The sequence below is a fragment of the Exophiala bonariae genome (genome assembly GCF_035927105.1).
Source record: "Exophiala bonariae strain CCFEE 5792 chromosome Unknown scaffold_6, whole genome shotgun sequence".
Classification (NCBI taxonomy): Eukaryota; Fungi; Ascomycota; class Eurotiomycetes; order Chaetothyriales; family Herpotrichiellaceae; genus Exophiala; species Exophiala bonariae.
Window position 1 is genome coordinate 387,688 of NW_027042481.1, and position 14,609 is coordinate 402,296.

A 14,609-nucleotide genomic window follows, 5' to 3' on the forward strand; every position below is an offset into this window, starting at 1 on the left:
TTGCGGGAACTGAACAGTGAGTCGTGAATACCTCAATTCTGAATATCAGTGCTATGCGATCGCGCCTTCCCTTAACATTTCGATCCCTGATGACGGGGGAGTGCTCCTTCCTGTTCTTATTTCGCATTCCCCCAGTCGCGCTCGCGCTCCTGCCGTAAGAAATGTTCTCCAACTTGAATTAAGCCAACCCCCCACTTCATTCTTTTTTCTATCCCCAGGCCCGCGCCATGGGCAACGCCGAAAGTAAAGAGGGAGAGACAGAGACTCCTGTGGCAGACGCAGAAGAAGATAGTGAGTCACATCAGATGAGCCTCTGCCTTCTTTCTAATACTCTACCATCCAGACTTCGACCTCGATAAAATCCCCGACGACCGCGATCCCGACGACGACATTTCCCAGCTCCGATCACAAGTATCCACCTCCGCCTCTCCCCAGGGCGAAATGCGCTCGACCAATAAGCTAAAAAACCGAAAGGCAAACAAGAAGACCACTGTCGATAAAAGCCACCGTGCGCGAAGCTTCTCGCTGCTGCCCAACGAGGCCCAGCCTATCAGCCAAGGTGCCCCGGAAAGTTCGCAGCTGAGAGATCTGGAGCCCGAGACGTTCCATATATACGAGACTTCTGACGGGAGCGATGTGGACGATGCGCCTAAAGCTCGAAAATCCCTACGGCCACCTGAGGATGAGAGGCAGGAAGTGAGTGACACGAACACGGGGAATGTTACGGATGATTCTTCGCAGGAAGACGAAGAAGAACTGATGACCACAACACTTCCAACGCGAGCTACCGTACCTAAGAAAACTGCTCGGTCAAAGCTGCCGGGGGAAAGGAACGATGTCCCGAAAACCTCAGCTGGGCGTGCCTCTCAGTCACGCGCAGGAGCTGGAACTGGCTTCACCGCCGTCAATCGTCGTCTTGCTTCGAAGGCCAATTCGGCGGCCAACACCACTCCTGATGCACCCTCAGCCGATGATAATGGACGTTGGCCATGTCCCTCCGCTGAAACCTACGGATGTACCAAGACCTTTTCCTCACGCAAAGCAGCGACCAGACATGCCGACAGCCATTCCGCCAAGTATACCTGTGCTGTATGTCGTAAAATCCTGAGCCGAGCTGACAGTTTGAAAACGCACATGAAGCGCCACACTGCCTTGGAGATATCAATGGCTGAAGCTGGAAAAGAGCAAGACAGGGTGGAATCAGAAGCTGATACTGCGGAAGAGGTGAAGAACGCCAATTCTGAGTTGAAGGACATGCAACTCAATGAAAGCCCAGAAGCGGAAGCTCCGGGGTCAGAGGCTGAGGCTGAGGCTGAGCCAGAACCCCTGGAAGTGGATGGTGCGGAGGAGCATGATTCCGATGGCGAGTCGACAGAGTTGGGAGCTGATGGATCTCCGGAATACACAACTCCTGCTGAGGCATCACCAGCCGAGTTGCCGATGGAAGATGATCACATTGATGCCAATGAAGACCCAGAAGTTGATCATGCACCACCTCCAGCCATTCAACGGATTTTAGCTTCGCCTCGCCCAAATGCTGCTTCAAACGATGACCTGATCACAGAAACACCAATATCAAAGCAAAGTCAGAAGCGGAAACGGAAACGGAAATCCCAATCACCAAGTGACCCGGAGAGTGTCTCATCTGGACGACTCAAGAGAAGAAAAAAGACTACCATTTCATCGCCTACATTGGGTCCCTCATCCGCTGATCTTGTGCCAGATCTGCAGGCCCAACAAGTGACTCAGAAGATAGTTCCGCAACTTCAGGCGAGACGCCAAAGCAGTATTGAAAATTGGACACAATCATACAACTCAAGCTCGAATCCCCGACACCCTAGCCTCGACCCGGTCCGACCGCCCAAGCGGAACGAACAGATAGTGGAAGTTTTAGTACCACGCACCAGTCAAGCCGGCAGTTCATCTCAGATTGCAAGCAAAAGTTCAGCATCCAAAACGGCGAGACAAGAACACAAGGAACAAAATAACGACAAGAAGACTTCCAACCTTCTGGCCAATTTTACTAAATCCAAAAAGTCGGAATATACCACCACCAATGGTAAAGGCAGAGCTGAGGCCGGAGTTAATTATAATTCCCCGATGAAGACTGCTCGTCCTCGTGATTCGGCGCAAGAGGCTTCCGGTATTGCGACTTCTGTTGCCAAGAGGACTTTCTCGAAGGCTTCAGCCTCTGAGGCCGATGAAGAATCCGCATCAGACTACACCGGTGATACTGCTGAAAAATCGGTCAACGAACAGTCGTCTCTTCAGCCTGCACCGAAGAAGGCTGCGAACGAAATGTTTGAGTGTCGTACCTGTCATGCGAAGTTCAAATCTGAGAAAGCACTCAAGAAACATGTCAAGAAGCCTAATGTACACACATACCTGCTTAAGTGTCAGGCATGTAACGAAAAGTTCCCAACCGGGGCAGCCTTGGCAAGACATGAGAGAGAAACTGGGCATGGCGATGCTAATGGTCGACAAGGCCAAGTTGGTGCATTTGGAGACTCCGAGGTCAGAAAGTTGAACAATTGGAAAGACCTTTTTTGTGAAGAACACCACATCACTGGTGCGCAATTCAATGATATGATGACGGACACTCTTCAAAGGGGCCGGGGTGGTACTTGGAACTGGTTATTCATCAATCGACTCGACTTCATGGCCCAGTATTTCAGTGTCCTACCCAGAAGAGACAAAAGGTCAATGTTACGGTATCGCGAGCGTAATTTCCAAAATCTCGAAGGATCACTCAACTGGACAGATGAAGACGACAAGGAACTTCTCCGCCTGCATAAAGAAATGGGTACACAATGGTCGAAAATCGCAAAAGCCATGATGCGGACTCAAGATGCTGTTGCGCAGAGATGGAGACACAAGCTTCAATTCAAGGAGACCGAATCGGGTGAATGGAGTCGCGAGGAGAACAGTGCCTTGAATAAAGCTATAGAAGCAGTCAGGAATGATGCTGGCGTTTCTGCAGACGCGAAGAACTGGAGCATACCCTGGTCCCAAGTCAGCCAGAGAATGAAGACCAGGACACCAGCACAATGCTCGAACCATTACCGAGCTCTCCATGGGTTGCACAAGAGTGGCAAATACGTACCAATACCTGCGCTGGAGAAGACACCCGGTAAAAGCCGGGTATTGACGCCGTCCAAAATGCAAAAGCGGCTTGAAGGCACAGCTTCGAATTCAGGAAAGCGAGCAGAACTTTCTTCCAAATATGTGGATGATGAGGACTCTGATGTGGAGGATTTGTCAGAGGAACAACACAATCCTGCTCAAGAAAAGGCATCTGAAGACAGGTCAAATGGGATCCACTCAGACAATCTGCCAGAGGAACACAATGGTAATGATAAGGCCGAACCCCAGACTAAAGCAAATGGGATTGATTCAGACGGCGAGATTGCGAGTAAGAAAGCTACAGAGACTCCACATACAAATCGCAAACTATTGACAAAGAACACACCTGGGAAGACACTCGGATCGAGTCAACTATTTGCGCAAACTCAAACAAATACTTCAGCCCTCAGGCCGCCGCCATCAAACCCAAGACGGTCTACATCCTCTCAAGTTCAGTCACAATCACAAGAACGGCCTTCACCCAACGTTCCTATACAACTTCGTGCAGCCACACGATCGCCACTACAGGAAATACATCCTTACACAGTTGCTGATTTGCACATGGGAGAGAATGATGACTCACAAGACTCAGACAATAACGATGACGAGGACGCGGGCGCTGCTGCCAACAAAAATGTCGAGATACAGCAAAGTGAGGATGAAGAACCAGCAGACGAGGACGCGGATGACACGGGTAGTATTGATCTAGCAAATGGTGCCAATGGCGATAATGAAAGTCGCAGCTTGGTAGATGATGAGCCCGAGGAAACTTCAGACGAGAACACCAGCTCAGACGAGGAGGAGGACAACGAAGACAATGACGAAGACAAAGAGAACGATGCTTATTCGGGGGATGATTCTGAAGGAGACGAACAAGAGAGTTCAGTCGATGATACAACATTTGATTTTATGGCCAGCATCAACAAATCGGCCCAGCGGTCCAAGAGCAGCCAGATCAGATCATCTCAGGGTCAAAATAGGGGATTGAAAAGGAAATCCACGCCCAGCGATGATGACAGCGAAGACGAAGAAACGGAGAGCGAGTGATTCACATCGGGCTCTGGACGCAAGTGTATGATACCTACATATTACATAGGTGGCATACGTATATGATCCAACAGGAGAAAATAAACTCTTGTCGATACGATATCGGTCGTCTATTGTCAATTCTATATTGACGGGTCCTAAGGTTTGCACATAGGTAGATATGGCCCATTGGATGCCCATACGTGCCAGCACTGTGACTCGAGCTACGAAGCTACACTGGCATGCAATAGCTACCTAGGTAGCCCTCTACTGTCCTCCAGCCACCCTGTCGCATCGCCAGCTTGACTCGGAGCTTCGAACATGACTTCTAGCTGCCGAGTCAGATACGTCATTGACAACGTCGTCCACGTCCACTCCAATCAAGGGCATTGATCGGTTTACGCCAGCGAGCCAACAATCATTGGCCACCGCGTATCCCCCTCGCGTACCACAGGCCCTGCAAACGCCCCGGGAGAGATATCCGGCCATCTCAACGTCCTTCCTCATCTGGTGAATGTTCCCGCTAGTAACTAGCTAGTGAGTACGAGTACCTACCTACCCTTGGCTCGGGAGTGGAAACGAAGCGTTGTAACAACTCGTAGTGTATCTGTCTCAATCAAGCTGCGGTGCCGTGCCGCATCGTGCGATGCCGCATGTAGATCGCATTTCAGCACTGGCTGGTGATTGTTAATGTCCATTAGTTACAAATCTGTGGGCCATACGGGCCTGCACGCATGGATGGGATTGAGATTGAGTGCTGCCTTGGCGATCGGCGTTGCATCCCTACTGGAGTATTAAGGTGACATAAGCTGGGTTACTCCAGGACTCGGTACTGCTACGAGTAATCTGATATCAATTGTGGGGACTTCGGCAGGTGGATACTATATATATATAGAGGTAGCTGTGCTGTATCGAAAGCTTGAACGCCCAGGAGCTTCCTTGACAGATGCTTGGTATAAAAACTGACCGAGGTGTTTTCGTGGATCGGATATTCTGAGAGTCTGGTATTGAGAAGTGCTAGGGTTTGGGATCGCTGATGTGACACCTACGGTGGTGCTTTCTCTAGTATATTGAGATCCGGAACAGGGTTCTAGAACCAAAGGTCTACCCTGAGCTGTTCTTTGGCTGTGCGTATTCCCCAGAAAGAGAGAAAAGACCCAGTCAAACCTTCAGAGTCCAATCCAGTTCATCCATCGACGCAACCATGCCGCCCAAACACCCCATCCCAGCGCACAAGACATTTCCGCACCCGACATCAACGACATCCTTCTGGCGCACGGAACTCAGTCCATTAGATACATACCGCTCGACGCCCAATCTACCGCCTACCGTCGACATCGCAATCATCGGCTCCGGCATGTCCGGCGTCAGTATCGCATATCACCTCTTGAAGACTGCAGCGCCAGAATCCCAACCATCGATTCTCATCCTCGAAGCACGCCAACTCTGCTCCGGCGCCACGGGGCGCAACGGCGGACACACGAAGCTCGCGGCCTGGCACATGCAGAAAGCGTTCGACGTGCCGGTCCCGGGAGGTGGGCGCGCAGGGATCGAGGCCGCGGAGGAGGTTATTGCGTTTCAAGTCGCGCAGATCACGGCTTTGAAGAATGTGATTGAGGAAGAGGGCATTCAGTGTGATTTCCTGCAGACACGGAGTTTTGATGTTTTTCTCGATGAACAGTTGAGTGGTGAGAGGGTCGACATGGTTAGAGAGAAGATTGCTGCGGGGCTCAAAACCGCGGGTAGGGAGGTGCAGATTCTTGATGGGCAGGGCACGGGCGTTCTGTCGCGGGATGGTGTCCAGAGGGTGAGTCTGGAAACGTGCTTCTTCCTACTGCCTTCTTCCATGTTCTTTGGTCGGCTGGGCGATTGTGTTACATGTTTGCTGACTTTCCATGCTGCGATATAGATCACGGGAGTCTCCTGCGCTTACGGCGCGCTGAACGTCCCTGCGGCACAGCTGTGGCCTTACAAATTCGTGTCCGGTTTGCTTTCGAGCTTCATTGACAAGATCAATTTTCAGACCGAGACACAGGTCAACTCTGTCTCTGACATTCCTGATGCCGACGGCTACCACACCCTCTCCACGGCGACACGAGGCGAAGTTCGCGCGAAGAAGGTCATCTTCGCCACGAATGCATATACCCCAGCTCTGCTGCCGGACATATACGAGCATAAGATCGTCCCGGTGCGGGGCACAGCCAGTTATGTCGTAAGGAAAGATGACGGTGACAGCCGATTCCTCGACCTTCAGCACAGGGTCAACACGTATAATCTAGCCTATGGTGGTGGGATGCAGGACTATTTGGTGCATCGGCCGGACGGAGGCGTGATTTTCGGTGGTGGATATGGTGTGTTTGGAACCCACGAAGAGCTGTTCAGAGGGACAGTTGACGACAGCAAGGTGGCCATGGAAAAGGAGATGAGAGAGTATTTTGAGAAGCGTATGACGACGACGTGGAAGGATTGGGCTATTTCTGGTGCGAAGGTCGATCGGATCTGGACAGGAAGTAAGTCTTTCAGCTGTAACCCCTTCTCCATTGTTCTCTCGTGTTCCCTAATGGTCTTCCATCTCAGCTAACAATGAAATCATACAGTCATGGGCGCAACGCCTGACGGATATCCTCACATTGGAGTCGTTCCAGGAAGGCGGAATCAGTTCATATGTGCTGGCTTCAATGGTGCCGGAATGCCACATATCTTCCTGTCCGCAAAAGGCTTGGCTCGTATGGTCAATGATGGGGTTGAGTTCAAGGAGACTGGAATCCCATCGATATTTGAGTCGAGGCTCGATCGATTGAAGAATTGGTGAAGTTTTTCGCCACATCACCACTCATATGTTTGTGACTCGAGCATTATAGAAAAAATCCATGCAAAGGGCACGCGCATCTGAGGGTGGAAAATCTGACAGAGGTGGGAAAGCAGCCGGTTTGAGTGCACAGCGTGCAATTCTGATTGATGAGATATGACATATAGGCCTGAGAGCCATTTCGAAGTATTCAATCAAAATTGAAGGACCAGCTTCATGGTTTTGGTACCCGAGTAGTGATTCATGCGGTAAATTGGCATAGCCTGATGTCCTATATGTGCATTCGGTTTTTATCGAAAAGCTGACTTAGTTGACAAGAGGCAGCCCCAACACTCTGCTCATTCTTGTTGCATGGCAAAATGGTCCATCCACTGCTCCGAAGCCACTAGCAGCGAGCTCTGACCGAGGTGTATAGTATGCGTGAATGGGCTCAAATCCTAATATTCTAGTGAAGAGAGCACGTGCTTTGGATGGAGAGGTCTACCACGCCATATGAAGACTCCTTTATCGTTCGTAGCCTAGTGGACCATAGACGCTGCCTAATTGATGTGAGTGCCAAGTTTTCAGAATTCTAATGCCAGTTTTATGTCACGAAGAGATGATCAACCTCAACGATTGCTTGCTGATGACTGAACTACCTCGATCTAGAAGTAATGGTTGCGATCGAATCACCAATGACCGGGGGCGAACTACTGGACACTCGGGCCCAAGAAGGACCCAGGAATTTTGTCGGATAGCCTGCACTCTTGATCGACTAAAAATCGTAGGTCTCGTCTCACAGTGATCTTGTCGGGAGCGAGCAAGTATTTCGCATAGGCATCACGAGTAGGTGCAAGATGCTTCACCATGATGGAGGAAGCGGGAAGTTCATTCTTTTCCACCGCCTGACGAGCCCAGTAGCGTACGAAATCAATGTCCCCAAATCTTGTGCAGTAGTCAGCCAGATCGCGGGGATCTAGTTTTCCGAAACCACCTTCACGCATGACAAGAGCTGTATCTTCCAAAATCTCTTCATGGTAGTTCTGGGCAACGGATCGCTGACCGTAAACTCTGACAAGAAGGATGCGTCCGCGAAGCGGGAGATAGGGAATCAACCGTGACAGTGGATGTGAACGGACTAAGTATGCAAGAAGCCAGAGTACGATGCATCTGTTGAGAAATTTCTCGCGACCTGTTGCATGCGCAATTTCCTGGAATCGGCGACGCGTTGTGGTAGACGGTTCAATCCAAGAAATGATCTCTTTATCGACCCAGTCTAAACGGGCAGACAAACGTCTCAGAAGGACGAGTTGATCGCTTTTTTGGAGACAAGCCCTTGGTCGATATGATATTGGTACTAGTCGCACAACCAGAGGGGCCAAGACACCGCAGAACTTGACGATAAGGCTAATAAGGGGAAGCTTGCGATAGTCGTCCGGAGCGCGCCGTAGGATCTGAAAGTCTTTCCTAGTTATGGTTGGAATGACCTCTCCGGAAGGTGTCTTGGAACCACCAGAAAGCGCAGCATCCCCAGAGTACCAGGGATGGAGTCGGGCTCTGATGATTTTGGCCTCTTCATGGTTCTCTTTTGCTCTGCGAATTCCTTCTTCATAGAACTCTTGCTGGGACTTTGCCAGACGATACCAATAATTGATCCGCTTGGAGAGAGATATGTTGCCACTATGGTCTTCTACTGGGCGCGCAACATATTTCTCATCGGGAGCTCTCAGCTGGTCAAGATCATGAGGCCCACGGCGCCGAATCTGCACCGGGCTTGGAGGTCGTAGACTTGCGCGGACATCGTTCCGGCTAGGTCTTTGAGATTTGTTGTACAGACTGGCTTGCGTGTAGAAAGCCCGAAGGCCGAACCGTGCCCTGATCGCTGCGGTTTGAGGGACTCGAAGCACAATGGACATGTGCTTTGAGAGTTGGACAGTTGAGTGTCGAATGACTATTTCCGTCCAAGGATGACGAGGATAGAGAAGCATGCTTGCCTATCGTGCCTGTCGCAGAAAACCGCTCGAAGTTGATGGTCACGTGGAGGATTCGGAGAAGCTAGTTTCTCCGCATTTCCGAGGGGGAACTTTTTGTAACAGACCAGAAACAGAAACGGCATCAATACTCAATCAACCACTCTGGCCTCATTGCTGGGATATAACGAGGCGAGAACCTACGGAGTATATGCTTATAACCACCAAGCCACCGAGTCATCCGAGATGCAATCAATGTATTCAAAGTGTTGATTCTACGAACTCTCGGACTCTCCAGCGCTCTCGTTTGGACACACTCCTGGATTGCCTCAACTCACATGCAGCGCTGATCCTCTGGCACTGGCTGGTCCACAGTGAGCCTACAACCAAGGCTGACTCTTCAGTGCCCGTCACTCTTGTGGTTTCGACAATCCCCCTGGTTTGATCGAGCGTCGTCTCCATGCGTTCTTTCAGCCTCCCCTGGAGGGTCCTGGTGACCACTCCTATCACTCTCGCAGCCTTCAGCAGCCTGGCTCAAGGTGCACCCTCTGTGAATGTCGCTTTGAAAGCGTCCTTCTCTTCTGCTCCCTATTTGGTTGAGCTACTGTGCGATAGATCCCTGCTCCCTGTTGTGTGTCGCCTCTAATGTGATTCCAGAGAAACCGCTGCCCTCGAGAACTCCTCTTCTTACTTCCCATTACTCGATCGCATTGCCGACGGTGCTTTCACAGATTTGCAGTCAGAACAAGAGCTGTACAACAAGTTCATAGATATTCTACGACAAGACGGCCATTTGGCAGACTCCGAATCTCTCTCTTCCTTCAAGTTTGCTCTGGCACTTCATGCTGCGGCTCCGAGGGTTGAGGCTCACTTCCAGTATTACAACACATCAGTCCAGCCCCATTTACCTGCCGCACAAGATGCTGCTTGCCCTGTTTGGGTCTATTTGGATGGCCAACAGTACTGTTCGCCGGCACTAGACCGCTCGCAACAACCAGTAGATCTCCCAAGCGTCGATGACCACCTTCCGTTTGATCGTGTGTTGGGCCAGTCTTCAGAAACACCGCCATCCATTCTTTACGCCGATATCACTCACCCTTTGTTTGGTCAGTTTCATCAAGTTGTCAGCCAGACCGCTCGCGAAGGTAAAACTTCATACCGGGTGCGATATAGACCGTCAAAATCACTAGAACCCAAGCCTCTTTATGTCAGCGGCTATGGAGTCGAGCTGGTTCTCAAGCGTACAGACTACATCGTTATCGATGATCGAGATGCTAAGAGCGTCGAATCCAAGTCGACTGAGAGCCAATCGCTCGAAACCGCGGAGGAGGAAGAGCTGACTGACTTGAAGCCCTTGACCGCTTCAGAAGTTGCACATCTAGGACTCAAGGCCGCCAGCATTATTGCTGCAAGTGCAAATCCACTTGATACCCTGCTTCAGATATCCAGTGACTTTCCCCGGTACTCCTCTCTGCTGGCTGCCTCAAATGCCAGCAAAGACTTTGTCACTGAACATCGCGCAAACCGTGAACAATTCCTACCTTCGGGATATAATGTTCTGTGGATCAATGGTGTGCAAATTGAACCACGTCAGATCAATGCCTACTCCTTGTTGGATCATCTGAGACGGGAACGGAAAATCATTGCCAGTGTCAAGGACATCGGTTTGACCTCTTCTCAAGCTATCAGTCTGTTGTCCAGCGAGGTCATTGCAGAGGCTCAGGCAAATGAGATCCCACAGCGATTTGATTGGCGTGATACGACTGAGACCGACAAGGTACTAATGTGGCTAAACGATCTCGAGGTGGACAAGAGATATGCTGTCTGGCCATCGACTCTACATACTCTTTTTCAACGAGTCTACCCTGGCCAGCTACCCCAAGTTGCTCGAGATATTCATAACCTCATCGTTCCTTTGGACATGAACGAGATCAAGGACATGGAACTCGCAGCAACCTCTTTACAAAGCCTTGTGAGGAGACTAGTCCCAATAAGGATCGCTCTGGTGCCTGTGGGCACTGGCGAGGTTGCAGATGTTTATTCCAAACTCTCCTTCCACGTCCTGGACACATACGGGCTGGCAGCTTTGATGAATTTCTACTCGAATGTCGTTTCGGCCAAAAAGTTGTCTGTATCAGCCGCCGAGAAAAGCTTTGTAGTTGTCACCAAGGAACTTGACCCTCGAGAAGGCACAAAGGTCCTTTCATTTGAAGAGATCTTGAAATCTGAAGAGGTCCAGCGTCGACTTGATGCTCGTGACGCTTACACCGACCGACTTGCGATACAAACTTCATCCATTCCATTCTTAATAAATGGTGTCATATTGCCACGAACCGACAACTGGTTTGAACTCATGAGCTCGCGCTTATATGCTGATCTGCAACTCGTCCAACAAGCTGTCTATCAAGATGCAATTCTCGAAGATTCGTGGATACCAGATTTCTTCTTGTTTGGAGCCACCGCTCGCCGCAACCAACTGGTGTTTCCTCACGACGCCAAGGACATCAAAATTGTCGATGTGAGCTCCTTGGCCACTTCTTATGCTGAAGAATTTGCCAGTCTACCACGTATCCGTGGTTGGGAGGCCACTTTACTGAGCGACCGCGCCCACGTTCTCCTTGTGACTGATCTAGGGTCCACAGACGGCAAAGCGTTGCTTTTGGAGGCGCTTGCACTACAGCACCAACGGCCACATACAGACGTGGTCATTCTACACAATCCTACGCGTGAAACAGCTCCCGCTGAAGCCGCATGCAACGTATTCTCCATGATGCAGGATGGTCGTCAAGATGTGCATCTTGAGAAGCTATGGGATATTCTGAATGGCGAACACGTCCCGCCTCCTCTCGCTGAAGATATTATTCAAGCTTGTGATATACATTGGACCGCCAAACAGGATTTGATTCGTGAAGTCGGCTTTGCCCCAGGTGAAAATGGTCTATGGGTGAACGGTAGGATCATTGGGCCATTGTCAGGAGTGTTCGCCACCGCCGATATGGAAGCTTTGCTAGATCTCGAACGATCGGAAAGAATCTCCCCAGTCACTACTGCAATCACTGGTCTCGGGTTGGAGCAGCAGTTCAGTGATGCTTTAGATCTAGCCAAGGTTACATCGCTGGTCGCACGCTCCCTCAAATCCGATCTCCCGGAAGGCATGCGGGAATCAGCACCACTGATTCGCATGGACCGTTTCAAGAGATGGAATGGCACATATACGACAATTGACATTGCTACCTCGGAGGATCCAACTGTGCAAGTCGTGGCTGTACTAGATCCTGCTTCTGAAGTCGTGCAGCAATGGGTTCCCATCATTCAGACCTTATCACAACTCAATGGAGTGAATGTCAAGATCTATTTGAACCCCAAAGATAGATTGACGGAACTTCCTATCAAACGATTTCTACGACATGTTATCAGTTCTGAGCCCTCGTTTGATTCATCTGGTTCGCTGTCAAACACGAGAGCCTCATTCAACGGAATCCCGAAGGACACACTGTTCAATCTTGGTATGATTGTTCCTCCTTCTTGGCTCGTTGCGCCCCAAGACTCTATCCATGACCTAGACAACATCAAGCTCAGTGGGCTGGCAGAAGGACAAAATGTCGATGCAACATACGAACTCGAGCACATTCTCATTGAAGGCCATGCCCGTGATGTGACCAGCGACCCACCACCTCGAGGTGCACAATTACTATTGGGAACGGAAGATGAACCCCATTTTACAGATACCATCGTCATGGCTAACCTAGGTTATTTTCAGTTCAAGGCAAATCCAGGATATTGGCAGATATCTCTGAAACCTGGTCGATCGTCGAAAGTGTTTAACATCGACAGCGTTGGTCCAAATGGGTATTCGGCTCAACCTGGCGATGAGACCACTTCGGTTGCACTGCTTTCATTCCAAGGGGTGACGCTGTTCCCTCGACTCTCTCGTAAAGCGGGAATGGAAGAAGAAGATGTCCTTGAGGCTGCAAGTGGACCAATGGATTACTTCAGCAAAGGTGCATCATTCGCTTCTTCTGCACTTTCGTCCCTTGGACTCGGAAAAGCAACATCGACAAATGCCGAGATCAATATCTTTTCTGTTGCATCCGGTCATCTCTATGAACGTATGCTGAACATTATGATGGTCTCTGTTATGAAGCATACCAAGCATACCGTAAAATTCTGGTTCATCGAACAATTTCTGTCACCATCATTTAAGGCGACTCTCCCCCATCTTGCTGAACATTATGGGTTTGAGTTCGAAATGGTCACCTACAAATGGCCACATTGGCTCCGCGGCCAAAAAGAGAAACAGCGAGAGATCTGGGGTTACAAGATTCTCTTCCTCGATGTGCTGTTTCCTCTTGACTTGGACAAGGTCATTTTCGTTGATGCGGATCAGATTGTGCGTACTGATATGATGGAACTGAACAAAGTGGACTTGAAAGGTGCTCCATACGGATTTACCCCTATGTGTGACTCAAGGACGGAGATGGAAGGCTTCCGCTTCTGGAAGCAAGGATATTGGGAGACTTATCTGAGAGGCAAACCTTATCACATCTCGGCACTCTATGTGGTTGATCTAAAGCGTTTCCGGCAAGTCGCCGCAGGTGACCGACTCAGACAACAATACCAGGCTCTCTCGTCCGATCCAAACAGTCTCAGCAATCTTGATCAAGATCTACCGAACCACATGCAACACAACTTACCTATCCATAGCTTACCCCAAGAGTGGCTGTGGTGCGAAACGTGGTGCAGTGATGAGAGCTTGACCAAGGCAAAGACGATCGACCTCTGCAATAATCCACAGACCAAAGAACCAAAATTAGACCGAGCCAGAAGACAGGTTCCAGAGTGGACGATCTACGACGAAGAGATTGCTAGTGTTATCAAGGATGCCAAGATTGTGGATCGTACTGTGCAAGATGATGTCCCGGAGAAAGTGGTCAGCGGTGAAGGGAAAAAACGTGACGAGTTGTAATGAATGCCAGCGGGAGGAATTCAATAGATATAGACTGTACATTATGCTGTAAACCAGGAATGTAGCGGCAGCAATATGGAAGACATTTGGTTCATTCTCTAGATTTCCCTGAGATGTCCTGACTGGATAGTGGTAGCGGCGTGATCTGTAAATGGTGCATACTGCATCCGTAGCTGATAGAGGTGCAGAAGAAAACGCATCAAAGTCAATGGGAAGGTATCTAGACAATCGTCTCAATACATATGGGAGCATAATCTACATAGGCAACCTATTCCTTGCATTTCGTATGTCTTAGTTTCATCACAGGCTCCCAACGCGAAAGATGCTAGGAGCCCTTGAGCAGTGCATTCATATCATTTCTATCTTTCAAAGTCTAGGGAGCATATCCCCATTCAGTGCTCACAGCAATTCACAAAGCTCAGCTCCAGTTCTGTGGGGTCGATTTTGGAGGACTAGGTAGATATGATTTCCTGATGTTTTTGCAAGTGAAAATTATCTGCTTCATGAGCAAGACGGTGGCAGCTCATAAATGCTTGATACCATGTCGGCATAGCCATTAAATGAATGTTCTTTCTCGGTGCGGTAATAGAGTAGGAAAAATGGAGACAGGACATGGAACAGTTTCATATCAATAGTGTATTGTACAAAATCGTAGTGATTCAGGGTTAGCTAGCAAATGCTAGTCATTAGGCTGTCATGTAGCTCAAGCTCTCCATCTATCGGCTATTCTAACATC

General features: G+C 49.7%; 4 protein-coding genes across 4 annotated transcripts; 3 read left to right on the top strand and 1 right to left on the bottom strand.

The window, feature by feature from the left end:
- Window positions 1-227: 227 nt before the first annotated feature.
- Window positions 228-4,170, top strand: LTR84_011598 (uncharacterized protein; the record flags this gene model as incomplete). The annotated part of the gene is made up of 2 exons (XM_064855127.1): window positions 228-291; window positions 344-4,170. The coding sequence occupies 2 exons, from the start codon at window positions 228-230 to the stop codon at window positions 4,168-4,170; spliced, it is 3,891 nt and encodes a 1,296-aa protein (XP_064708716.1).
- Window positions 4,171-5,353: 1,183 nt separating this feature from the next.
- Window positions 5,354-6,961, top strand: LTR84_011599 (uncharacterized protein; the record flags this gene model as incomplete). The annotated part of the gene is made up of 3 exons (XM_064855128.1): window positions 5,354-5,956; window positions 6,059-6,659; window positions 6,747-6,961. 3 exons carry the CDS (start codon window positions 5,354-5,356, stop codon window positions 6,959-6,961), a joined length of 1,419 nt encoding a protein of 472 aa, XP_064708717.1.
- Window positions 6,962-7,647: 686 nt separating this feature from the next.
- Window positions 7,648-8,853, bottom strand: LTR84_011600 (uncharacterized protein; the record flags this gene model as incomplete). Its single annotated transcript, XM_064855129.1, has 1 exon — window positions 7,648-8,853. The coding sequence occupies one exon, from the start codon at window positions 8,851-8,853 to the stop codon at window positions 7,648-7,650; it is 1,206 nt and encodes a 401-aa protein (XP_064708718.1).
- Window positions 8,854-9,367: 514 nt separating this feature from the next.
- On the top strand, window positions 9,368-13,873 carry LTR84_011601 (uncharacterized protein; the record flags this gene model as incomplete). The annotated part of the gene is made up of 2 exons (XM_064855130.1): window positions 9,368-9,513; window positions 9,565-13,873. The coding sequence occupies 2 exons, from the start codon at window positions 9,368-9,370 to the stop codon at window positions 13,871-13,873; spliced, it is 4,455 nt and encodes a 1,484-aa protein (XP_064708719.1).
- Window positions 13,874-14,609: the final 736 nt, after the last annotated feature.